The following is a 27,883-nucleotide window of genomic DNA, read 5'->3' on the forward strand; positions in this document are numbered from 1 at the left end:
TGTTACATAACGGCTCACACACAGCCAGCAGCCGGTGTGACACATCTGCCAGAAGATGGCAGCCTCCGCCAAATGGTGAAATAAAGAAATAAATAAAGCTGCCATGTAAGACTGTATATTTTGCAATGAGGTGGAGGCTGAAAAAATCCCCGGATTGGACCGTAAACAAGAAACACGAGAGAGTGTGAGACAGGGACAGATGATGAGTGAGGTTTCTGTGGATCCTGCTGTGGACTGACACGGACAGAGGACAGAGTGAGGTTTCTGTGGATCCTGCTGTGGACTGACACGAGGAGGACAAACAGCACGACGCTGTTTCACACGACAGACTGTAGACATCCTCCAGCGGTGAGTGCTCCTCTCCATCCCGTGTCCTGTGTTCCGTGTTATTATCTCACGTTAACTTACATAAGATATGGCATAGGGAGGCTTGGATATTATTCTGTTTCAACACAATCAACTATAATAACCCTAGAACGGATTTAAGACCGATGTCGCAGCAAAAATATGGATAACTACAGAAAAAACGCGATAAACTCGATAACTTCTGACACGCTATCATAAAGATGCAACGGTGTTTTTTTTTTAATGATTAATAATTATTTTTTGGCTCAGCACCTTTCTAGTTAATGTCCATGTAATGAGTTCGATACACACAAGGACTTATTAAAAATGAATGCAGTCAATATAGTGTTTAATTGAGCGCGAGGTTTCGTACTGCACGAAAGCGTCAGCTGCACGCGCCCCCGATGCACGTGTTCGCAGACGTGCACACGCACGCACACTCGGCCATCCACTTGTGCGACATTTAAAAAAAATGTATTTTATCAACAGACAGAAATGAGTCCACTAATAGAGAGTCGACTATAGAAACACCAAGCTGTCTGTGTTTTTCTCAGCAGCTGTAATTTGGTGTTCACAGTTGTATGATCTACACCGAGTGTGAATACATCTTAATTTCATAATGAATAGTATTTGTGATACATTTTCAACTAATGTTTCTGACTGACTGTACATGTTTCTACCTGCAGCTAGTGTTCTTTCTTTGGCTAATTCAGTGCAGTTTACACTGACTCACCAGATGTAGACTTTTGGTAAAAGCCTGCCAACTTATTTCATGTGGCATTTTCCTCACCTTCTGCTGTCTCAGCTGTCTATGACCACCGAATGTCCTGCATTGATGATTTATTTTCCTGTCACATCCTTGTCAGGGACCTGTTTACACTTGGTTTTAAAACGTGTCTGGGGCGGTCAGATCACAAGTCGTCGGTGCTTAAAACAAGTGTAAACAGGGTCCAAGACGCATTGTGATCAAACCGCTTACCGAAGTGGTCTAGAACGCATTTGACCATATGTAATTTGTAGTGTAAATGCTAATGCGTCCTTGACAAGGATGTAACAGAAAATACTTAATCAATGCAGGCTGTGTGGTGGTCGCTTTGATGACAGAGCACCAATGATCGAAGAGATAAAGAGGAGCACTGATGTACAGGGTTAGTGCAAGGGAAACCAGATGTCTAATCTCAGTTGGAGCAGAAGATTCAGTCCAAACAAAACATGACTTCTCATATTGTAAACTGTTTATGAGGGTATTGCTAGCAAGCGGGCAACTATCGATTCGAGTTGTTGTTGTTATGTGACATAATAAATATGAGCGGGGCAATTTCAAATTCTAGCGCGAATGGCGTGGGTAGTAATGGAACCTGAACATAAGTGATCAGCTGGACACACTTGGAGATACAACAAGCCCCCAGGAAGAGCACCATGGCTTTAAAGCCAATTAGACAGAGAAGCCAAACCATGGATATGTATTATAACTGGACATGGTGCTGCTGCTCAGCCCTACAACTACTTTATTTCCAGTGGCCACTCGTGGTATTGTGGCAAAAATTTCCCCTGTGGCCAAAAAAAAATCCATTTTCCCTACAGAGCACCATTAGAAATGAGATGTGTGTAAAAGTATTGACAGGACACCTGAAACATCTAACAAGGTTGCTTTCTGTTATGAATATTTGTTCCATGAATGTTTTATATTTGTTCTTTCTTTGAGTCCAGAAAAATCTTGAACTATGAAAAGTTCATGGGCTGAGCAGGAACTCATGGAGAAGTTTGTATAATACATTCACAGGCCAAACTTTGAAATGACAACTTTAGCTTAGCATATATAGTGGAAACAGCACCGAGCTTACTAAATAACATGTTAGTTCGATGTGTAGCCAAAGTCTGTTTTTTTGGGGGTTGGGTATTTCCCAGACTATTTTCTAGCCTGCAGTGCAGTGTCAAGTTAGCCTTGGACAGAGCCAGGCTAGCTGTTTCCCACTGTTTCCAGTCTTTATGGTAAGCTAAGCTAACAGTCTTAAGGCTCAGAGAGAAAGGAACATCTTCTTATCTAACTCTTCCATGATACCGAATATGTTCATTTGCTAATCCTTTGTGACATATATTCAATTCAAAGACTATAAAGAATATATATAACCTCAAAGAATATATATAACCTCTTAAAACCTACCTGCCTGCCAGTAGGTGCGGTTGGACAAAATTTGCATTTTTTTTAGCCACATGCTGAACAAACACAATTACATAGTAGAAGATGTTACATTTCAAAGAAACCTTATACATTTATTTTACTCTGTAGATTCTGAATTTGATACATTCTATTTTTATTTATGTAAAAACATGCAAAACACTAGTATGAATCTATATGTTTTTATATATATGAAAAGGAGGCATGTAGCAATTCATAACTCTCACAATGTAAAAGCAAACCCAGAACTGCCATACTGTTTTAATTCAATCTACACATCTTAAGCCTCTCCTGCACCACTCTTACATCCTATGAGTCAGTCTCTGCTCCCAGCGTTTGTACTTTGTGTCACATGACTGCTAACATGCTGTGTGAAGACATAGTATCACACAGCTTTCATGCCCTCAGACCACTCAGGCTGAAAATATAGGTTTCATGAGATGGAAATATATTTATCTACACCATGTCAGCCCTTTTCTTTCCAAAGTCAATCAATGAGAGGTGATGCCAATTGGAAGCAAGCTTTTAGTGAAGCTTGTGTGCAAAATTGCACCAATAATGCACACATTTGTAGTATGTTCCCACTCGCTCGGCTTCGACAGATGGCACAGGTGTACCTGTAGTGCAAAAATGGGACTGTCTCTGAAGCCATTATACAAGGTAAATATATATATATATTTTAAATAAATAAATGAAAAAGAATACACATAAAAAACACATAATACTGTATTTGGTGTATCTTAATAATAATACTAACAGTGACAGGACTGGTTAAAGGTTGGTGACTGACATGTAAAAGGTCATTGATCTTGAAAATGTCTCGTCAACCTTTTGTTATAAGCCACAGATAAACCCCTGTGATCTGTCCTAAGGCAAAACAACATATCCTTACGTTGTCAGACATTGTTAATCTAGATAAAAGCATCAACTAAAGACCTGCAAATAGAGACATTTACCTTCATATTTGCCACTCTACTTAATGCCATAGTTTTTGCATCATTAGGTGCTGAAATCGGGGTGATTAGAGTTTTTACATCATGCAGAGAAGACCACCAACATATGTGAAGTGCCTTAAACCTTAGTTTTTTCTAATGGCCAACAGGAGGCGACTCCACTGAGTGCAAAAAGAAAAGTCTGACTGAAATATTTTCCTAATTAGTTAAAGTGTGGTAATCACTCGTTTCAGTCAGCTTTAATAAGCATTAGGTTCATTAGAATTTGCATGGCGCACTGTGTACATTTATGTATTTTCGTCTTGGACAGTGTCTTCTTTCACAGCCTATTTTAATTCATTGTAATATATATAATGGTTGCCTTAACATGCCTTGTTCAATATTTAGTTGCACTAAATGAAACAAGAAAGTCTGGTTGTTGTTTTATGAAACTTCCTAACCAATCTAGCGTGCTAGCATTAACTAATAACTACGCTCCCCCCCCTTAAAAAAACTTGGCTGCTGCGTGTCTTTCAGTGGTGGAAAAGGTACTCAGATTCCTTACTTCAGTAAAAGTACTAATACACTGTGAAATTACTTCACTACAAGTGCAAGTACAAAAGTATCAGTATCAAAATGTACTTAAGGTATCAAAAGTAAAAGTTATGTTGTGCAGAATGGACCCAATTATATGTATTACAAATGTATTATATAATAGGCTAATAATAATTATTATTATTGATGCATTTAGGCAAGGGTTTTAATTTAATAATGTTATAGTGATCATTTTAACTACTTAATATACTGTAATGAGGTTACATTTAAAAAAAAAAATCGAATCACTTAAAATGTATCATGTTTTTTATGTTAAATCTCCTGAAAAGTAACTAAAGCTGCTGGCTACATGTAGTGGAGTATAATACAATATTTGCCTCAAAATGTACTGGAGTAGAAGTATAAAGTTAGATAAAATATAAATACTCAGGTAATGTACACATACCTCAAAATAGTACTGAAGTACAGAACTTGAGTAAAAACTTAGTTACACATTACACCACTGGTGTCTCCCTACTCATTTCCTATTCTACCTAGCAACAAAACTAATGACAGTCCCACCATCCTCAGAAAAGCATATGTGTTAGCAAATGTTAGCTCAACATTTTAAACGACACTGGTGCACAAAGTTAACAATAAACATGCTCAACATCAACATTTCAAAATTGCCATTGTGAGCATGTTAGTGTCCCAGAATAAGTATTATCTCAAAGCATTCCCTCTACAGCATCACAGAGCTGAAAGCGTTTCTGGAGACTCTTGGTCTTGTTGGTTACAAGGCAACATCTGTCAGAAGGGCAAATGTATGGAATTAACATAAATAACATTCACAAATGCCTGAGTGAATCAAATGAATAATATGTTGTTAGAAATGTTGAAAAAATGTTGACCGTCACTTCTAAACCTCCTTGTAAAACTGTAAGAATGGATGTCTGTCTGCACTGCAACATGCTCATTGCTAATTATTCTGCTCCACTACTATGAATTCCAAGTTATTCATGATGGAGCACTCTGCCATGCCTCAATAGGCTGTCATGGTTTAGACACAAAGACGACCCTTTCAGTTGGTGACATAACTGCCATTTCACTAGAAATGCTGCTTCTGTTTACATTCAACTCTCTTCTGTCTCTGTTTATGTGTCCTCTCCTTCTAAGAACATACTGAAAGCATGAGCAATACTGTACATAATGCTGCTTTTTAATATATATATATTTTTTGACAGCCCGCTGTGAACATAAGAGGAAGAATACACTGAATTCGGCATGTAAGAGAGAAGAGGAAAAGCACAATAAACCATACAGACGACTGCACTACCACTGCGGAGCCTTCACAGACTATGATGGACATTTCAAATCTGCCTTTTCTTGACCACCCAGGAGAGGTGATGGAGGATTAAATCACATGCTCCGTCACGAGTGATAACAAACCCAACCTGCTGAAACCTTGTTCAGAGTGCGGGAATCCTTTCTGAGCAACACAAAGTAATTTTCTTATCTTATTCAAAGGAAGTGCCCAGATAAAAGCCAGAAACATTTAATATTTTTCCAGTGAGGGCTTGAAAAAAGAGACCTGGTCACGGCTCACTGGAGGTTCTCAGAGGAGCTTTTGAGGAACGCCAACTTGGAGGATAAGATCGCTACAGGGACGGAGGTGATGGGCAATAAGAACGCCATCCCACTGAAGTGTCCCGACACTGGGACACTGCAGAAAGACGAAGGGGTGAGCATCGACAGTGTCACAGGTAAAAAAACAATTTCTACAACATTTCTCCATCTTGTTTTTATCTAATATATGAGTGCTGTGTGATGTTTTTTGTTTGTACACCTCAGGGAGTGTTTCTTCTTCTGCAGTATTAACTAATGTGGATGGTAATGACATGATAAAATATAAAAAGTCATTAGAGTTCATTCAATATATCTGCCTCTTTAAACAACCCCAGACCTCAATACCCCAGACTGGCAATGTGAGTCACAGTGACACATTATAGCGATACCTTTCGCTGTTCTGCACATAACTGCTGATTGAAAGCTTTTCAGAACAACTCAAAGCTTATCATCCATCTGTGGACCACAGTTTCCCTCAAACTGCTGCAGGGCACCGGAAAAAAAAACAGAGCTTAAGATGATCAGGCTGATATAAAGCTGCAAGGAAGCAACGGCTAATGCTTTTGGATGTTTGCAATGTGTTATACAGACGGAGCCAATACACCATGTTACGTAAGAGTTGCACTATACAGCTACACTTACATAATAGTGACTAATTGTCACAGTAATGGCTGCAGGTGAATGGCTGACAGGCTGTCACCAAAGGCAATCTGCTGAGGTAACAGCTTGTTGCTCAGCTAGCTTTAGCATCTACCCATAGAGTGTATAAATAATGGACGTAGTCACCGTGACGTCACTCGTTGGTTTTTGGACTGCCCGTTTGAGGCATCGAGTTCGGCATTACACTCTCGCCATCTTGCGTCAACACTGACTACACACCTCTCTCTACACCGGCAACCTGACTGAGCAAAGTTGCTGCTAATTCATGTTAGCATTAACTTGGATTTTAATTTTGGCTAGCAAAAAACAAAAACAAATTTTATGTTACTTACCCCCAAGAAAAATGAACAGCGACTCCTTGGAATGTCTGTTAGTCCAACCAAACGCTGAACAAGACATTTTTAACATTTGTAATTTTCAAATATACTGTCATTAAGTGAAAATACAGTGTAAAAGGGTCAAAGTTGCGAGACCAAAACGGTAAATGTCCTTTTTTTAAATTTATATGTATAACTTTATTGACACAGTGATGACAGCTCACCTTGGTAGCCACCTGTCAATCAAAGGTAGCCACGCCCCAAATCATACGATTCTTTATCTTCTATTTTCTTCTAAATGGGGCCATTATTTACACTATTAACATCAAATTGTCTTGAAGAAGATTTTTTACTAGCGATTGAGACTATAGCGTTGTCCTAATAACATTTTCTGAGGTAATAAATCAAGTGAGAAGTTTTCTCATTTTGTATTGAAATGAATGGACACAAATACTTCTGCAGCCACCATCAGCACCCCCTGTTGGAAGTTTTAGTAGAATGCAGTTTAAGGCACTTCCTGGATTGCCTCCCTGCTCAGACCCGGAGGTTGCCGTCTGCATCTACCACATCTTCTCGGCTGCCACACAAAAGCTAAACACAAGCAGACTGGCATACTGGTTGTCTGTGTTCTAACAACCTTTTTTGCTAACGCAAATGCTAATTGTTGGTCGTTGTATTCTGGTTAAAGGAATAATTCAACATTTTGGGAAATGGGCTTATCAGAAAAAAATAATACAGTTTTCGTATGCTAAATATGAAGCTAGAGCCAGGAGATGGTTAGCATACGTTAGCATAAAGAATAAAAAAGTATATTTCTTGGCCATGTATAGTCAATTCCTAGAGGCTTTTTTAAATTGAAAGAAAAAAGAACATATAACAACATATAACATATTATGTCTATCATAATATGCCCAAAGCTCCCACTGGCCACCAATCTGGACACATCAGGGACCTGACATGTCATGACCATAAGATCTAATTCCCCAAAACATATAACATATACAGACACACAGTACACGCACATACTGTCCATTCATATACATCCACACAGATAATGTAAGAAATAATGATACACACACATTCCAAAATGTAGTTGCATTAAATGTACAGAGATGAGTGAATGGGCCAAAACAAGTAAATAAAAGAGGGTAAAAAGTATATGGTTAGATAATCCTTCTTTAGTATAATGAGGTCCTAACTAGGTCAACACTGGTCAACTGGGCATAGGACCAGCACCTTCCTCCAGTGCTGTCGTCACTGCGTTGCAACCAGGGCAGATTTCCAGAAGTGACTGTTCCTGGCCAAGAAGTAGTCACTGGATGTCTTTGGACTGAGCCAGACTTGCTGTTCACCCTGTTTCCAGCTAAGACAACTGGCTGTTGGTGGTTTCTTCTTATGTAACACTTAGCAAGGAAGTGCAAAGTGTATGTTGAATGCTCCTTTAAAGAGAAGACGTACCTGGTTTTATAGAATGAAAGCACTGAACTAATTGTCCTTCCATCTATAGTAATTTATCAATAATTCACTTTTTATTTACAAAAGAAATGTATCAAAATTGTTACCAGGATGCCAGGATATTCTGACTTTTAGTCATATATGGATTAAGCCTCAAAATGCTCCTACATTTCCCACAATATAGCCAATAACATCTCTTTAGACTTTTACTGCTTACAATTCGTCAAACCCTGATGACATCAATATAACTTAATCAGGGTGATTTTTTTTAGACATGTCAAAACTCATCCAAAGTCAATAAAGATACCCCTGTAATAAAATGTATAAAATAAGTATCCTCCAGGTATGGTCTCAATCGCTAGTTTCAAGCCTTCCTTAATGCAGCATTTAGTAAATGAAGGTAAAATAAAGCAGGGTATGCTTTAGGGCGCCTTGTGATTGACAAAAAGCTACCAAGACGACCCGTCAATCAGAATAAAGGCGCAGCAATACCTACTACCATGCCACTATGTACATTTAGATAGCTGTGAACAAATTTTTGGTTTGTCTGGAATTATGGAAGCATTATGGGTGGGCATAAAGTTATTGGGTCAGATTTAATTTTTTTCTCAAATATGGTCCCCTCTGGCTCCAAAACACCAAGATGGGGACGGACAAAAATGCTAAAACTTAAAGCTTCAGGTACACCACAAACCAAGAGGCGATGTCACAGTAGATCTATCCATCCATTTTCATCCGCTTATCCGGGGCCGGGTCGCGGGGGCAGCAGGATAAGCAGGGCATTCCAGGCGCCCCTCTCTCCAGCCACAACGTCCAGCTCCTCCTGGGGGACCCCGGGGACACCTCTAACGGGAGGCGCCCGGGAGGTTCCTTACCAGATGCCCAAACCACCTCAGCTGGCTCCTTTAGAGGAGAAGGAGCAGTGGCTCTACTCCGAGCTCCCTCCGGATGTCTGAGCTCCTCCCCCTATCTCTAAGGCTGAGCCCAGCCACCTACGGAGGAAACTCATTTCAGCCGCTTGTATCTACAGTCTTTTTCTTTTGGTCACTACCTAAAGCTCATGACCATAGGTGAGGGTTGGAACATAGATGGAGCGGTAAATCGAGAGCTTTGCCTTCAGGCTCAGCTCCTTCTTCAACACACTAGATACATACAGGTTTTTATGCAGTCTATGAGTAGTATTCATCATGACTAGTAAACTGATCAAAATATATATAGGTGACAATGTAGACGTATGTATTTCCATACCATTAAATAAACATTTCTATCACTGATTGATTACAAAGATATTGTGATTAGAATGTACACATCAATGATGTTGTAAGATAGCATTTTATTTCTAAAGCTTGTGTTGTGTTGTATGTTTCTAGGAAGTGTCTCCAGAGATGAACTGCCGGGCCCCAGCCCAGAGCTGCTGGCCTCGCTGCAGTCCCTCAGAGAAAACAGTGACTACACACTGCTGCCACACTCCCTGCACCAGGTGTGTTTCTCTTTGTGTGTGTAGGTGAATATTCAAGAGAAAGTGTCTGGCTTTTTCCCTCAGACCCAGAGGGAATGTATGTCTTTATTTAGGTAGACAGAATGGCTTTGTGTGTGGGTGTGTACATATGCTTTTGAGTCTCTGTATGCTTACAGTATGTGTGTGTAAAGCAGTCCTCCTGTGTGACCTCATTCCAAAGTCTCAGTTTTCTCAGTTAGCTACAAATATACCAAATCTCTGAGTGGTGTTTTCTAATGTAGCAAAAAAGCATTTCACCAGCATGCAAATGCACTGATTTGTTGCTCAATCATTTTAAAATGATGTCAGACGTCTGAAACTTTTTCTGTAAATGCATTGCTCAAGGGGACATTAGAAATAATTCAGTAAGTTAATGAAGCAGAAAAGAACATTTATGCAACTGTTCTGCAAAGTACGTGCAGGGAATTGAGCTAGCAACCCTATACTCTTCTCCCACCTCCACTCCTTCAGATCAAAATGATGGTGTTCAACCAGACATTGTAATTAGAAGTGTGATATATATAGTTTGGTTCGGCCTCTGTGTGTGGTTGAAAAGGACCGCAGCGTTGTTTCTTATTGCTCGTGCAATACTTAGACCACAGTCTCCTAACAACACTTAGACAATATGATTAATTTGAGCAAGCTATTTCAGCACCTTGAGAAGCTTGTAGTTTACTTTGCTTCGCTGCCAACCCCAGTAATCATGGAACAAAGGCAGAGCTGTTTTTCCTCAAAGGAAAGAAAGAAAGAAAGGAGACGCAATACAGTGCAATCAGATTAATTTGGCAAAAGCAGTTCCATGACGTGTTACTCTAAACATGATTACAGTTATAAATACACTCCTAATGCAAGGAATTTTATGCGTTACGCTATACTCCACAGATAACTACGTTCAACACTTTTAGCAGGAACCTGGTCACTCATAATGCTTAGACATGAAAGTCCATATTTGGTCATATCTGCCAGTACCTGTTATTCTGGTGCACTGAATATTTTGTGGCCTCCATTGATTTGTTTAATACTAAATCTACTCAGAAGAATGTAACAGGTCACATCTCATAATCTGTCTACGCCTAGTGTATGAAAGAAGTGAAATGTTAAGGATATTATTATTCCTCTGCACCAGTGACAGTTGTGGCTGGAAGTACATATCTCATTCTTGTGAACTGTATATGTCAGAAATGCTTCGAGGCAATCTCTTTTGACACAAACCTCCACTTGGACTCGCGGATGTACGGATTAGATTTTAGTGGTCAAAGGTCAGAGGTCAAGGTAACTGTGACCTAACATCCATCTCATTCTCTTTAATGAGATATCTCATGAACTTTTGGAAGAAATTTCTTCAAATTAGGCTCAACTGTCCACTCAAGCATGAACTGATGAAAGGTGAAGGCCACTAAATACAGTTTCAACTCAAGAATTAATGCTGTAATTATAACAAGTTATTTCACAAATATCAAATAGGATTAAATGATTAAGACCAAAAGTTCCAAAACACTTTAATGGTCATTATTCACCTCCATAACTCAGGGACAGAAGGGAAGTAATGTGGTTGGATAGGGAATGAGTGATGCTGATGTTGAGACTTTGCTGATTATATCGATCTTCTGTATTGCTGAGTTGAGGACATTCAACAGTGTGGTGGTAACCCTAGCTTGAAGTCTGTGGATGTCTGTTCCAATAAACATAAAGGGTGTCAGAGAAAACATTATTATTGTCCATGTTTAAGACTCTACGCTCAGAGTGTGTTATACATAGTAAACTTTTATAACACTCAAGGCACTTGAAACTTAAACTGAAATTTGGCCAAACAGTTCTTGTTCTGAGTAAATAAATTGTGTGCACTCCTTCTCAGCCTGGAGGTAACCACGCTTTTGTTTATTGGTCATCTGTTTCACAGACACTGACAGCAACAGCTTGGTAGAAATGCTGACAAATACTTAAAGTTCATTACAACCATTGCTATAGAAGTACATTTATTTAAAGGCATTTGTTTTTAAATACAAGCCACTGAGGACACAAAGTAATGGTTTAGGAAACTAACCAGAGCTGATTAGCTTATTAATTGATAAGTCAATTGACAGAAATCTAATGTAACCATTTCAGTAATTTTTCATCTAAAAATGGCAAACATTTTCTGGTGACATCTCTCCATGTGTGAAGATTTGCTGCTTTTCTTGGTGCATATATGATTACTTATTTATATCTATATATGTATTTAGTACGTTTAACATCTTGGATTTTGGGACTAATCAAACAAACAATCTGAATAACTAACAATTCACACTGGAAAATTAAAATGGCCTTTTTTTCACAAATTGTGACATATTAAGCCTGAACTATTTGGGCTAGAAAATATAGAAAAAAGTCAATAGATTAAGCTTTTATTATGATGAAAATATTAATTAGTTTCAGCCCTAAAATTACCTGATATCATAGAATTTAATATCTCTATGAAATAAGTTGACTGGTTGTGGAGAGGAAGGTATAAAGTGGAGGGAAAAAAACCCACAGAGACACTTTAATCTGGACCATAATTATCTGCATGTGACTTCATGTCTCACCGGGTGTCTCCGTGTCTCTTGGTATAACTCCATCATGTGATCTCCATCTTTGAAGGAATTTGTGAATAACAAAGACATCTACGTTTGGTCAAAGAGCCAATTAGTGTTTGAAGACATCATTTTCATTGCACAGCAATGTGGTTTAAGGTCACCATGTGCTTTGATGTGTTTTTTACACTAAAACACTGTCACATGGCTTGGTTAACAGTGCAACACAAGTGATGTACAAGTCACTATACTGCACTAGTTCATGTGGACATGTGTGTGAATTGAAGTACTGTACCTTCTGTTTAATTAATTGTCTTTTTCTTTCAGATTGCAGAAGCCTATTCACTCAAAGAGGACTGTATCCTTTAAAGTACATCATCAATGCCTGTATTTGTTACGTATTACTGTTTTATGCATTGTGACCATAGACTGCATAAAAGAGGTGGACACAATCACCTATTGGCTTGTGGACGACTGTTTTAAAGCTTCATGTTTGGCAATTTGGGGTCGTCATCTTGTTTTTTGGAGACAATATTTGGATGAGAGGGTGGGCTTGGGAGTTTACACAAGTTACCAGCATGGGGAGTCACATACCATTAGCATAGCAAACACTAAGTTACCAGCTAATGCTAACAGTAGCATGCGAGCTCCATTTGCAGGGTGCTTTTATATACAGACAACACCCAGAATCAAGGTCACAGCTGTACACAGTGACATGGATATACATTGCTACATCTATGTCCTGATTGGCAGGTTGCCTGGTAACAGCTTGTCAATGACTAAAGGCAAACCCTGCCATAATGGCTTTTTTACTCTAAATAAGACCATAACAAACATCACGCTGTATGGAAAAAGACTTGAAACTAACAATTGAGGCCACATACTCATTAGGAAAACTTCTTTAGTTTCACTTATTTTTGCAATAAGCAGAGTCGCTCCCTGCTGGCCATTAGAAAGAATGCAGATATAAGGAACTGCATTGGCTTTAGGCTTGATTGTGATGACAATGTTGAAGTGCGTGGTTCAATCTTATTTTACCGAAAATGGGGTTTGCCTTTGGTGAGGGTCATCAGGGAGTGCAGATTTTGCACTTTACAGGTTGTCATTTCTTTAACTAAAATGCTTGTGTTGGTCTGACACCCACATGTGACCTTATATAAAAGTGATAATATTCAAATGTTAAAAATGGCAATAAGCAATGAAAATGTGTCAGAAAGAAAAGAGTTTCTGTCATTTTAGATTTGCTTGTATTTGTATTTTTTTTAGCAAGCCACATCATTGTCTGTCTTGTTATTGTTTTCAATCAGTTCATTTGCCTCTCAGTAACTGGGTGTTCCCCATACTTTGGCTGAAAGCCCTGAAGGCTTGCAGGAGTAGTTTCCTCTTGCTGTGTTTGTGCGGTTGGGCTGGCAACAGCTGTCAGGCTGTCTAAGGAGGATGGTGTGTGTTTATGTGTTTGTGTGAGAGGGGAGAGAGAAATAGAGGCGGAGGGAGGTAAGAAGGCATTGTTATTCGTGCAGGAATCACTTATGGCTTTTGTTATTGGTTTGAGAAGACTTTTAGAAAAACCTGTTTTTAATTTTGGTTTCTTCGTTCCAAGTCTTACTTGCATGATCATAACATAGACATATTTTGTATAATCTATTGTCCCAGCAAAAAAGGCTAGCACAGTGTAGATCAAATCCATTAAAAGACCCAAAATATAAAATGTAAAATATAAAGTACTACATTTCAGAAAATACAACAAAATGTGTGTTTTAATTCATTACTGTAGAGGCATATTTTCATGTTTTTTTGGGGGGAAAAAGGTTGTCTGGTACCATCTTAACCCATCCTCTTTCTTCTACTAATTACACTTACATTTGTCTTGGCTAATGGGTAATTTCATCTGCCTCTATGCTTTTTGTGGACTTATTTCTGTCCTCTGTCGTTTTACATTTGTTGACATATTTTTTTGTCTGCAATAAGTTAATAACAAACCCTGTGCCATGATATATCTCTTTGTGGATAAAAAGCCTGCTTTGTTTTCTTTAAAACTGATTATTATAACAGTGAGCAATCATACACTAGTGTTTTAAAGTGCATTTGTGATATTCATTATGATTTCTCATGAGGAAATGACATGTTAAATTTCAAACCGGTTGAAACATCCACCATGCAAACACGCACTGTGAGGAAATAACATATGGCACATACTATATATTGTAATATGAAAGTAATTATACTGCATTCTTAAATCTTGCAGTGCTGTAAACAGTCAAATAATAGCTTTTGAAGTTTCTTATGCTATTCTGTGTTGACTTTAATTCTTGACTTGAGCTCTATTCGCATAAGTATGTAGAATAAAACTGTAACAGAAAATAATGAATACAACTGTTAATTAGAGAAGACTCTGTTGAAGGTCTCAGTTGGTGTCTTTAACTAATGATGCTACCAGACCAGTGGGCCATCCAGTTCCTGCAGCTGGAGAAGCTCTACCATCAACGACTGCTCTCCAACCTCGCCGCCCTGCAGGAGAACTGGGGTACTGCATGCATCTGATTGTCTTTCTCAACAAAAATCTTTGATCAAAACTGAATTTTGAGTCCGTGCAATATTGAGATAAAGAGCGGGAATGTAGATCTATCTTGTGTGTACTCCTCACGTGTTCCCAGAGAGCCAATGGAAAGAGAAGAAGAACACTGAAAGCAGTTTGCCCACTGAGACGGACGGCATCAGTCAGACACACATCGAGACCCTGAGCCAGATCTGCAGGACACACCTCAGGTATACTACAACACATGAAGACACCATTAAGATGAAATCAAGGCAGATATATACATGGGAGTAAACGTGAATACACAGCCTTCTAATCTTGTGATCAGCCACAGTACTACACACTCAAGCATTTCCCTATGTGTGTAGTAAAGTCACTGGTGCCCTCATGTTAATATAACAAAGACACAGCAAGAATGCCCTCTTAAATGCCCCTATGGTGGTAACATTGAAATGCAGTGTCCTTCCAGTAAAGAAAATGAGATTAAATCCCTTCTATGGTGCCCTTCAAGTAGGCTAAAGAAAATGTGATGAAGTGTCCTCTAGAGTGCCTTTCCAGTGAAGAAAATGTGGTGAAGTGCCCCCTAGGGTCCCCTTCCAGTAAAGAAAATGTGATGCAGTTCCCTCTAGAGTGCTTTTCCAGTGAAGAAAATGTGACGAAGTGCTGTCTTGGGTGCTTCCCAGTGAAGAAATTAGATGCGCTGCTCTTTAGTGTGCCTTTCCAGTGATAGAAATAGGACACAGTGCCCTTCCAGAGCAGAAAACAAGATGCTGTGCATTAATGGATGCCCTTAAATGGAGAAAATGGGCGGGGTCCCCTCTAAGGTGTATTCCAGAGAGGAAAAAAAGAGAAAATGCCCTCTAGAGTGCATTTCGAGTGAAGAAAATGGGATAATGTACTGTCAAGGGTGCCCTTCTAGTGATAAAAATGGGAAACAGTGCAAAGACATATGGGTGCCCTTAAAAGGAGAAAAGGGATTGAGTGCTCTTTCAAATGAGTAAAGAAAATGAAGTACACAGGCCTTAAAATTGTGAAAACATCATGCACTACCAAAGGCTGCCCCACATGCTAGAAAATGTTCACCTCTGTCTATCAGACAGTTGGAGTCCATCCAGTTGTGTCTTTGGTGTTTCCAGACAGCTCAAACATCAGCTAAAAACAGCTCCACTTCTCAACTTGACTCCATCTCCTCCCATTACCTTCATCACTGTCGGAGAGAAAGCTTTTAGCGCCCATTTTGCTTTACTGTACGGACCTCTGTCTCCATCTCCCATGTGGACACTCTGAGGACTCCAACACATTGATAATGCATGAAGATACACTGAGGATACAGACACTCATGGGAATCATTTGGAAAAATCAATATTTCTGACAAAGCCGGAAAGATTTCCGCAGGATAGTGATTTCCATAAGACACAGACAAATGCCGCAGGTCTGCATGCCAGACTGTGTTGTGTCCCACCTTTCCTGTGACTCTTTGGTATGTTATTGCAGCTCACAGTCATTTAATGCAACTGGATTTAACTTTGAAGAACATAAGCCAACTCCTCCGGAAAGGCCTCAAAAATATTTTTGCTTTTTAATATATAAAGTAACACTATTATCCTTCTATGACCTTTCCTCAACATCTGTTTGTTTCTTTTTCTCCTGTCGTCTGTCTGGTCTTCCTCTGCCTCTGCTTTTATTTGTGTCTATCTGCGTTCCTCTTTGTGGCTTCGCTCAGACCATCCAGCAGTGTGGACCAGGTAGGACATGCCAACCTTCTCTTTCTATATTGATCTTATCTCAAACTCAAACTTTTCCTACATGATAAATTATCATCAACTATGTTTGATTTGACAGAAGATGCTCAACACAACACTAAAAGAGGTTCAGAGCAAGAATAAGACGCTACAACCCTTTCAAGATGAAGGTAAACAACAAACTGTTTATTGCAGTAACAACTCTGCCAAGCTCTGCTTTTGGCTAAATGCTAACTGTATGCTAACATGCTCACAATGACAATGCCAACATAGGCCTTCTGATGCTAAGTTAAAAGTAGGCACAATCTCTACCATATTCACCATCTTACTTTAGCTTGCTAGCATAACATTTGCTAATGTTATGTAGGTGTTTAGTCATAAAGCACTGGACAGCACTGGATTTTGAGACAATAGCGCTTTGTTTAAAGTCAATTAGTACAGTAATAACAATTAATCCCGAGGTGGACATTAATGACATGTTACTAATCTCAGGTCAACCCATTAATCCAAACAATTACTAAAACGGTGGGCTCTCTCTATGATCAGCTCAATCAGCAGCTCTGATAAACAGCAGAAACTGCAGCTAACTACAGTTAGCTAGTGGCATACAATAGCAAAATGTCATGGCACCTGAGTGTTCACAGTTTCTCTTAAAAGCACATTAATTGTGATGGTGTTGATAAAAGCCATGAAGGTGAAAAAAGAGGGATTGATGCAGTAATCACATGGCCCCTAGCTGTCTCTGTTAATCTTTTCCCTCAATAACCCTTAAAACTGCATGATGTAGGCCTGTAAGATTTGTCTTTATATTCATTAGGAAAAAAAAGAAAATCGAATGCTATCAAAACATTGGAAAAAAATGAACAAGGTGGATTATGACATAATAGATTCTGACAGAATTTTTCTAAACCTGAACGGAAGAGTCTAAATCAACCTCTGGTCTTCACAAGATTACATGTTAATTCATACAGTAGTTGTGAAGATATTCTAGTTTGAAGAAAAGGGGTGGACTGATGAACCAGCTCTTCCATCTCCTTGCCACTAGCAGCCCTTAGAATCCATGTTAGAATAACAAACAGTCAGGGTTGGGTAGGACTGTATGTAGTATGGATTACATAATAAGGTTACAAATAATTAACTACAATTTGTCCTGATTATATTTAAGAAAATGTGCAACTACATCATTGTAAATGGGTTACTTGATTAACACTTTTAAAATATGTCAGTTTTAAAAGTTTTTTTTATTTTTTATAGTTGTTTCTAAATGACGATCTATGGATAATGGAGTTTTGTTTCTTCTTATTAACATGGAAAATGAAAAATGAATAAAAGATTAATATTTTGAGTAAGTACTCCTCATGTGTTACAACCTATGGTTAAAGGTCCTCCATATGCGGCCTTTAATTTAAAACAGGCACAACAAAAATTCTAAATTCTAAATGTGAATTGTAAAATGCACTTTATGTGCATTAAAATTGTTGAAAGATGTTTGAAGACAAAAAAATAATATTTGTGGAAACTCAAAAAAATGTTTGTACTCCAATGGATTATGTTACTAATTATAAAAAATGTAATGTAATTTGTGATTTGTAGCTGTCTAAATCTTATAGTAATCTGATCTGGAAACAGGTTTGTTGCCAAGTAGGTTGTCACCATTAACTGTATAATATATATGTCACCTAAAAGGAATTTGCCTTAGTGTTTGGTCAGGAACATAATAAAAACAGTCAAGAAACATAAAAAAATATATCTGTTTTAAAAATCAAGAATTTGTGCAGGAATGTGTAAAATATTGTCTAAGGAATGTTGAAAATAAGTGCAACACTAACACTCAACATATATACTGAACATCACTAGGCACAGTGATGTTCAGTATATCTATTCATTTTCATCTTTGCTAATCTAGCCTGGGAGAGACGTTCTAATCTCCTCATACACACAAGATACTCTGTGTCAGTTAAGATCACATTCAGTAATGCTTAGTAATAATCAATATCCATGTGCTGTGTTTCTCCAACATGCCAGTCAACAAGCCTGAAACACACCAGAGTACAGACGGAGAGCAAAGCATGAAGCCAGAGTCAGAGCTGGCCTTAGCACAGACAGGCCATCAGGAGGGAGGGGAGGAGGAGGAAAGACGAGAAGAAGAGACGTATGAGGAAGGACAGGAAGTAGAAGAGGAGGAGGAAACATGTGAAGGGACACCAGAGGAGGAGGAGGTGAAGGTGGAGTGGCCAACAGGAGTCCCCCAGGCTTCAGACAAGGACCTGGCCAAGCTCTCCCACACAGAGGGGGTAGGAATACACTTTAATCAAACATATCGTACCTCATTGTCTGCCTACATCTGATACTATTACTAGACAAGGTGCATTTTGGTAGGATAACACATATTGTCATAGAACTGGGTCAAAATGAGCCCCTGAGGATAGTAATTTCAGCCAAGACTGCAAAAGATGTCTAAGGTTGGGGCCAGTATGAGAGATTAAGGGAGATCTATTGGGTGGACACTAACCCATGGACACTAATACACTTCACATCGTCATGAATGCTTACTATTGTGCTTTAATGTGTCAGCTCTGCTACTTAACTGTATGTCTGGAATGTTTTTAAGTTTTATGGACAATTTTAGATTTGTATTCTTGATACACTGATTGGAGCTGGGGAGAAACAGTATTTAGTGTATCTTGTGTATGAAAATACACACTGACAGTAAAGTGAATCTTGAATCTTGAAAGATACTGGCAGAAATGGAACATAATATTCTCATGTATGCTTTCATTATAATATAATCACTTGAATCATCAATGAAAGAATCATTATGGCTTCATTATTTTGGAATGGGTCCTTTATATCTACAGATAATCATCATGTTGCAGATGCAAAGTAGGTACAATATTTCCAATATGGATGTGCATTTTAAGTTATTAACATATTAAAATACACGGTTGCTCATAAAGTTGGAATAAAATATTTTTTAACCTCTTTCCATAAAATGATTGTGACAGTGTGATTTATTCTTGACAAGTAAAGTTTATATCTTCTCAAAACTTAATTGATCAATCTCTTCCAAACATATCACATGAAAATGAAACCACAATTAACAGAGCACTGTGTCTGAAAACAAAATTATTCCAACCTTATGGTCCACCGTGTACTCACATTTCATTATTATAGAGTACTTCAGTACTCGTAAAAAAAAAAAATCCATCCATCTAATGTTGTTCAGATAGAAAAGATAGAGACTACGAACCAACACAGTAAACTCTTCAACAGCACTTAACAACTTCACTTCTTCAGTTATTAAATTTCACATAAAAGCTTGAGACATATACAGCTTACCAGAGAGACCTTAAATTCTTGGAGCATTTTTCAAAGTTACATTCAGTCATTATTCACTTTATGCAATTCCATTCTAACGAAACAACCATGAGTAAAGTTCGCGAACGTTGCCATGGTTATTTGCTAATATAATATGAGTCAAGATATGAGAGGATAACTTGCCATCCTGGGTGGTACAAATTAGTGAGAATTCAGGCCCGGGTCAATGGACTATAGCCCCTTTCATAGTGCCGTTTCATGCCGGGACATTTACGGCTCTGTAACGTCTCGCCTCCACTATGAATGCACCAGAAGCTGGATGCTGGGATCAAATGATCCCACCAGTTTTCTGCCTGGTGGCGACTGTTAGAGGCGGGACCACTATGAACGGACAAGGCGGAAAATTTGACATTGCACGTGACGTCTAACACACACCTCCCACTGGGTCCGACAGTCATCGAATCGTAGTTCATTCACTTTGCCCAGTGTCCGCTGCTTATTGTAAACAAGTCAGCAAGCTAACTGTACACGTGGTGTCCACCGCTGAACAAGCAACAAACCGGCATCGCTAACTGTGCACAGAGTGTCCGGTGCTTGTTGTAAGCAAACAGAGGTCGCTAAGTGAACACGTGCACATACATACTATACTGCTACAGAGCTAACTGTGTAGCCTATTAGCACTGTGCTACTGTGCAGCACTGCTGCTGTTCTGTCACACGTCACTATCCTCTCCTCCCACTATACTCCCACCTCCTTCCGAGACGCTGGACTACACTATGAAATGCTGAATATCACGCCTTCGCGGGATCACTATCAACGATTTAAGGTGAAAAGCTGGCACAGATCTTTCTGGCAATATAGCGGGACATTTGCGGGACAGCACTATGAAAGGGGCTCATATAAGATTAATGTATGAGAAGAGCTTTTGTGATGAATACAGGAGGGTATAAATATGTTTCCTGCCCTGTATCTCTCTTTTAATCTCACTCATGTTTCCTTCCTCTTTCCTCACCATCCATGTATCATCTCCTGCATGCATCCATCCTTCCTTCCTCTCTCTGATCTCTCCTGTTTTTACTGTCCTTAATATTCCTGCCTGCAAAAAAGGAAAACTGTATTTGTTTAGGTTCCCTCTCTATTCTCTGACTCTCAGCTCTTTGTCTTTGCTGGGACACTCTCATATATACATAATCTCCGTAGTCCCTTGGTGAGATCATCGCCTACTTCTCTATGTTCAAAAAACCTCCACCCATGTTCACTGGTGTGGCCTGACCCTTGGGATATTTACCCTGCCAAATGTGCTCCATTACTGAGCCAAGGCCTGAGCCAAGCCATCATGTTCTGGCTGAAACCCTCAGCTGAGGGGGCCTGGTTCCTCCAGGAGGTGGAGATGAAATCAGAGCTATTCCAAACAAGAAGTCAGGACCATGGCTGTGATGTAATCCAGTGGAGGATCGACTGGGTGGGGCATGGGTGGGACTCCTTTATTTTCCAATAAAAATATTTGAGTCACATCTCATGAGGGTTTTTGCTTTGTTTTTTTTGCCAAGCCATTTTGTCAATGTGTGAATTGGCAATTGAAAAAAGAAGGAATAATGCCCAATGCTGTAAAATGGAATATATTGTATTACAAAATGCATTGTTAACATATATTTCCACTAAGAAGTTTTAAAAAATGCAGTACACAATGCCAAACATACCTTTGGAGTAATTTAGAAACAATGATGCCATCACAAAGTTTGTATAGGGTTTAATATTCCAATGTGTGATTTTGCAATAGTCCATAAACATTCAGATTACATGTTTTTTTTGTAGCCCAATGGATTACGTAACTAATTAGAAAAAGTTTGTGATGAATAACTAAATTTTAAGTTATCAGACTTAGAAAGTAGGTTGTCACATTTAGGGACTTGGTACACAATTATTAAAAAAAACCCTTCTCAAATATCTACATCTCCTTAAGGAGAGCATGTGCATATGCGTTGTCTTGTTATACCTGCCAGCGAAAATCTATTCCAATCACATTATCTGGGTGTCTTAATCAGAGTTGGAGAACTGGGACATTAGTCCAACTAACACGTTTACATGTACTTCAGTTGTCCAGTTATAGTCGGATTAAGGTAATAATTTGTGTGTCATGTAAACGTGTCTTCTTGCTATAGCAGTTAGACCTAAATAACTTTTAGTCCTGTGTCTTGACAAATGAGTGGCTTTCTATGATGACAAAATGGACGCATGTACTCTCAGTGACATCACCCCTAGGTTTCTGTAGAGCAGAGATGATGGTTTAGGTCGTCACTATCCTGGCAGTGTCTTACACCTCCTAACAACCAGCTAATCCAAAAAAGGGGCAAATAGATGGAGCGGGGTGACCTGAATGCAGCAGCAAGCCACCTATGAGGTCAGCTCACTGTCACTCAAAAAGGGCTATAATTTACTGAACTTAAAGTCTTCATATCAAAGAAATGGATTTGTTTGAGTTTCAAAAATGTTAAACAGAGGAAACATTATAGCTGCATCACCATGGTAGCATCTTCATTTAAATTGTATCGAGTTTAAAGCACCGCTGTGTCAGAGTACAGCTTCACAGTTCAGTTTGCATTAAGTCAAATTAGCAAGAGTTAGCATGCGAACACGTGTTAGCATTTAGCTCAAAGCCCTGCTGTGTAGGTACAGCCTGGGTCATGATCCTTCTTTCCACTCTGCTTTCATAGAACAGTGAATTTATTATTGCAGGACAGGATTGAAAACATTTTCCAATTATATATTAAATTAAAATGATTTTACCTAAATTTAACTATTAAGACCATTCAAGATAAAGAATCTCTTTTACAAGACAGACCTCGACAAGTTGTCAATTGTATAAAATAAAGACATCTTTAAATCCAACATATAGAGCATAATATACAAACAAATGTTCACAGTAAAGCAGAAGGAAACTTTTTTAACACAGTGGCCTCTCATAAAAACAGCCACATAATCCTATCACCAAATTCTTTATGATGCCCTTAAATTCATCAGTGGATATATAGTTTGTGTCTTATGTTAGATTCATTAGAATCATTTCTATTAGACTGATCATTTCTATACCAAAAAGAAACAACAAAAGAACAAAAAAAAGTATTACTTATTTATTACAGTTATTTCATGTAAATTACATAACATTTTATCACCATATATCTAATTTAAAAAACTACTTCAATTGCAAATAAAATCAATGATTGCACATTAATTTAGGCCAGAAATTCTACCTCATGTTGTTATACTTTGCATAGTCTAAAATTTCTTGATAGACAATTAATGTGCAGTTTTGTGGACTTACAGAATGCTTGATATTCAAAATAATATGAACCTCAATCATACAATCTGCCTTATATGCTCTCACAGTTGCTGCTATAGTCTTTACCTCATCAGTTCTCTATGAAGAGCTCCAGAGTTTACATCTGTTCACACTCACAAATATCACTTTGTCCTGACAGTTACTTTAACCATGTATTATTTGCCTAACATCACAGTTTTCACAGAGTCACAGAGAATCCTGATTTGAACGGGACCTGGCTATAGCACCCACATCTTTAAAGCCACACATGATATCCTGATGTGCCTCTGTACAGACTCAATATGCTGCTGGCCACCGCCATATTCACTGTGCTATTGACCCACTGGCCTCAGTCAGTAATTGACCTATAAATTGTGGCAGCAGATGAGGCTGACAGCTTGAGAAATGACTCCACTTCAGTAGTCACCACATGACCATGCTGCTGTGTGTTCTGGTTTCTGCTCTGCGGGTTGTTGAGAGATTATGATCAGGTCAAAACGTTTTCATTATGCTGGGTGAGGGTTCAGAATTACTCTTATGACTGACCCCTGATGACTGTGCAGCGTAACTGCAGTTTAATGTTCGTAACAGTAGGTTTCACATTGGTCTGCTGATGGAGCCTGTTTATTCCCTGCCACTGATTATGGTTGGTGATGTTTTTCTTGTATTATATTCGGTGGTTTTACTGTTTCTGAGTCTAAAACCACCACAATGTTTGGTTTATTTTCCCTTTTATAAACTATAACTACAGTTAAATATATGATCTAGAACAGAATGCATCAATTCAGAATTAATCTATATATTTACAAAAAACACTGAACTCAATTGAATGTAAGTCATAAAGGATTTGCAAATCACTGCTAAATGTATTTATTAACTTTTTCGCAGCACCTTTTATTTAACTCAGGGTTGTATAGAAAATGGCAATTTTTCTGATAGATTTGGTTTTAATAAGTTATTTAATGCTCTACAACAGAGGTGTAATTTCATGACTGACAGCTGTGACTGAGTAACTGGATAGCTCCACTCTTTGTCACAGACACATGCCACATCCGCATCAGGGATATTTTGGCTTCTTTTTTGTTCAGTGGGAGAAAGTGGAGATCTGTCATCCGTTCTTTATATGTCTATGCTTGCAATCTGCAATCTCACCACTAAAACCTACACACCACTCCTTGCCAACAGGAGAAAAGCATTAATGGTGAATCCTCTTGTGTTTGTCTCTTTCAGGGTTCCTCCCCAGATGGCCTGGTCTCCATTCTGAAGAGGAGGAGAGCGTCACTGGATGGATTGCCTCCCCCAAGTGACACTATTAATAAACAGAACTCCAAACGCAAAGTTCGCTTCAGTGAACCAGATGATGGCATTGAGCAAGGTACTGTAAACATTTCTACATATCAAAATGCTTGTTCCGAAGTTCCAAGAAGAATATGACGTTGTTCATTTCTTACTTTCAGATGAGGTAGGAGGAGATTCCTGCCTGATCCTTCTGCTGCTGTGTCTGGTAACCGTGGTGATCAGCATAGGCGGGACCGCTCTGTACTGCACCCTGGTGGACACTTACTCCAATATTTGCACTGACTTCACTCACAATGTCGACTTCTACGTCATGAACGTACGGAGGTTCTTTGAAGGGCTCGGACACTGGCTGCCCCTTCGGACTTAAAAACTTTCATCTGCACTCCAGACAAATGATGATTCACACACCTGTACTGCAGTGGACAGTGTAACATGAAGGTGAGGAGGGCTCCAATGAGGTTTGGAGTGACAGGCATTCATTTGATGCTGCCGTCCAGACTGTTTAAAGCTTTGATTTCCTCTACAGTGACTGGAGCTTAGGTCATTTGGCTAGACTAATTATGAGCTATCAGCCGAAGATTTATGTATAAATGAATTGGTGCTCAGAGTAACACTAAACAGTAAAAGCTGTCACAAGCATGTATGCCGTGGATTGGAGTTTAAAAACTAGGGTTGGGCTAGTGTTGAAGTGACGTAACTCACTGGTTTATGGACTCCTGTTCTGAAACCTCAAATCCGGCATTTTGGCTGTCACCATCTTGGTTTATGGCCATTATCATATTGTTTTTTTACAGCCAACACTTGCAGAATGGATCTGGGGCTAAAATGATGCAATGTCATCCACTAACCCTAGCGCTGGCTAGCTAACTTTGTTAACAAGGGGTAACCGTTTTTCACAATGAAAAGCCAACTCCTTACAGTTTCTTTTAGTCCAACAGAACCCTTAGCAAGGCATTTGAGTCGTAATATGTATTTTGGCATCTGTAAATAAACCTTGTCCGCCCACCACAGTACCACCAAGTACGGTCTATGTGTGGCAAACACTGTAAATACAAGTTACATTTAGCACCATAACGCCGTTGGCATAAGTTGTTGGTTTATTGTTTGGTTCCTCCAGCTGGCATACTATCACGCTTGTTTAAGCTCATTCAGCTGACCAGATGGACAAAACTAGAAATTGATCCAACTACTGTTTACTACTGTTCTGTGTGGATATTTCAGGTTGAACCTTACAGATACCACACAAGAAGGCTCACAACTCTCAACAATATTTATATTTTAACAGTAAAGTAATAGTTTACTTTTATGTTTTATGTGTACAAGTGTTTCCCTTACATTTGTAGCTTAGCTAGGTCTGTATACATTTGTCTTTTTTTCCTGGCAGTTATATTTTGACTTTTACAAAGAAAAGCTGTCTTTAGAATCATTAGGATCCTACAAGTATGTCGTTGTTGCTTGAATGATTAATGGACCATAAATTATTTTTAGATTCATAATATCTTTCCTTCAGTTGACCTTTCTCTGTTGAATAAATATTTTTTAGGGCTTCACTCCTTTATCAGACACGTTATACAGCACAACAACAAAGATGTATATTATTTTGAAAAACCCTAATTCCAAAACCTGATAAGCCTTTATAATCATTTCACTGAAAGGGATAATTCATAACTGTGTGTTTACCTCAATATTACTCTTAACATTCCTCTTATCATCTTAATGTGACCAATTCAAAGCAAAATATTGTACAGTAAGTGATGCTGGTTAATGTACAAAGTGCCCTATTAAGTAAGCATCATTAAACAGTCTGCATGAATGATGCTGTATGTGTAGATTCAGGATGAGTGAGGCTCTCTGTATGAAAATATCAGATCATACATTGGATAATATTTTGTAATGTTGATAATGCTGTACATTATCCTGATCGTTAAATGGCTACTTACTACAGAAATCAATTATTTGACTCAAAATATTGATTTACAAAATAATTTTCTTGATTTAAAAAAATATTTTAATGCTTCAGCTTAGAGAAAATAGTCCGTTAGATTTGACATTTGGAACTGTATCCATTTCAATGTAGACCCTGTAGTCTTCTAATGTTGAACAGTCCACTGCTAACTTACACTGCAGTCATAAATGAACAGCTGAACATCTGCATTACTTAAGAAAAAATAAAAACTAGTCGCCAACTTTGCTTACAACGCCAAACATCAAGCAACTACAGCAACATAAGACATAGCAAGCCTGCTCATATTACCCACAAGTCAAACAGCAAGGAGACCATTTTGTTGTCAGTCTGCAGCCTTTTATTTCTCAAAGCCAGTCCGAGATTCACTCTTTGCTGCCAGCCTCTTGCTCGGTCACTCCCTCTTTTTCTTAGCCTCCTCCGTAAGAGTCCTTTTCTGTCTTTTTGTCTTTGTCATGATGTCCAAAGAGGCTGCTGAGACCGTTTATGTTGCCCTACTCTGGTTCTGGGATGACACCAGGTCCTCACTAGCATTCCTGCCCTGGACATGAAAACCTCTTCCTTCAGCCATCCAAAGCTAGCAGTGTGCTAGCAGTGTGCTAGCAGTGTTGACACCAACACTCCCCTGGTGATCTGAGCTCCTAGCATCACAGCTAACTGAGCAAACAGACCATCGCTGCAGTTAGTGGTAGCATTACTTTAGAAACAAGTTGAAATTGACCAAACTTCTTTCCATGGATTGAAATGATTGAAAGAACATGGTTTGTCAAAGTTATATGATCAGTACAGCCTGCTGTACACAGCAACGATCACCTCTTCATAAAAGAACAGACCATAAAATACTGTAATTGACCTATCAGAAAAAAAGTATTCAACAAAGCCTTGTAATAACAGCTTAAAACACAATACATTTCAGTGTAGTCATGATGATCAGTATGTAATACAGTCATTTAAATCCTCAGGCATTCAGGCACTTACCCTGTGTTTATACTTTTGGTGCTCAATGTTTTCATGTTTACCCTTTGTTGTTGTTTAACCCAAAATGTTCTACATGTGGATTTACGATCATATCTATTCTCCTCCTGCAAAGCAACTACAACGTGATAAGTAAACCCAATTCAGAGAGTGATATATTTTGATTGTGTTACATAAGATATGTTCAAAAACAAGGAAAACAAATTTTTATATACACCTCACTCTGAAATAGAACTCTTTATCTGTATTGGGACGATGGGAATATCCTGTGTATATGGGTTAAGCTGTTTTTGTATCATTTTGTCTAAAAGCAGAGCTTTATGGACAGTTGTACCAACTGTTGTGTTTCCTGTCTGGCACAAGTAACACAACAGAAGATATGCCTGTTAACACTGCATTTTACTCAATGTGACAAAATGAAAATATGATCAGCATGTTCCTTTATTCCATTACCTTGTATTGATGTTTTTCTGATTTCAATTCATTTTTTCCTTTCCTTCTGAACTTGCAATGTGATGAATGTTTCGTCTGTACTGTCACTGTGGATACTGCAATATGCAGTCCACCTTTCTATGTTTCAATATTTAAGGTATGTTGTTTCCGAAAGGGAATACAAAAATGAATATGAACTAT

General features: G+C 38.6%; 1 protein-coding gene across 2 annotated transcripts; it reads left to right on the plus strand.

Moving 5' to 3' along the window:
- Positions 1-126: 126 nt before the first annotated feature.
- Positions 127-27,883, plus strand: cnstb (consortin, connexin sorting protein b). 2 transcript variants are annotated; one of them, XM_059356833.1, is made up of 11 exons: positions 127-348; positions 5,235-5,753; positions 9,419-9,528; positions 12,426-12,456; positions 14,536-14,622; positions 14,753-14,864; positions 16,358-16,379; positions 16,480-16,546; positions 18,402-18,670; positions 24,244-24,388; positions 24,471-27,883. In XM_059356833.1, exons 2-11 carry the CDS (start codon positions 5,666-5,668, stop codon positions 24,677-24,679), a joined length of 1,140 nt encoding a protein of 379 aa, XP_059212816.1. In that variant the 5' UTR covers positions 127-348; positions 5,235-5,665; the 3' UTR covers positions 24,680-27,883. The 2 variants fall into 2 exon arrangements, with proteins under 2 accessions (XP_059212816.1, XP_059212815.1); XM_059356832.1 differs by having other exon boundaries at positions 128-348; positions 16,477-16,546.

This window comes from Centropristis striata, chromosome 18 (assembly GCF_030273125.1).
Source record: "Centropristis striata isolate RG_2023a ecotype Rhode Island chromosome 18, C.striata_1.0, whole genome shotgun sequence".
Taxonomy (NCBI): domain Eukaryota; kingdom Metazoa; phylum Chordata; class Actinopteri; order Perciformes; family Serranidae; genus Centropristis; species Centropristis striata.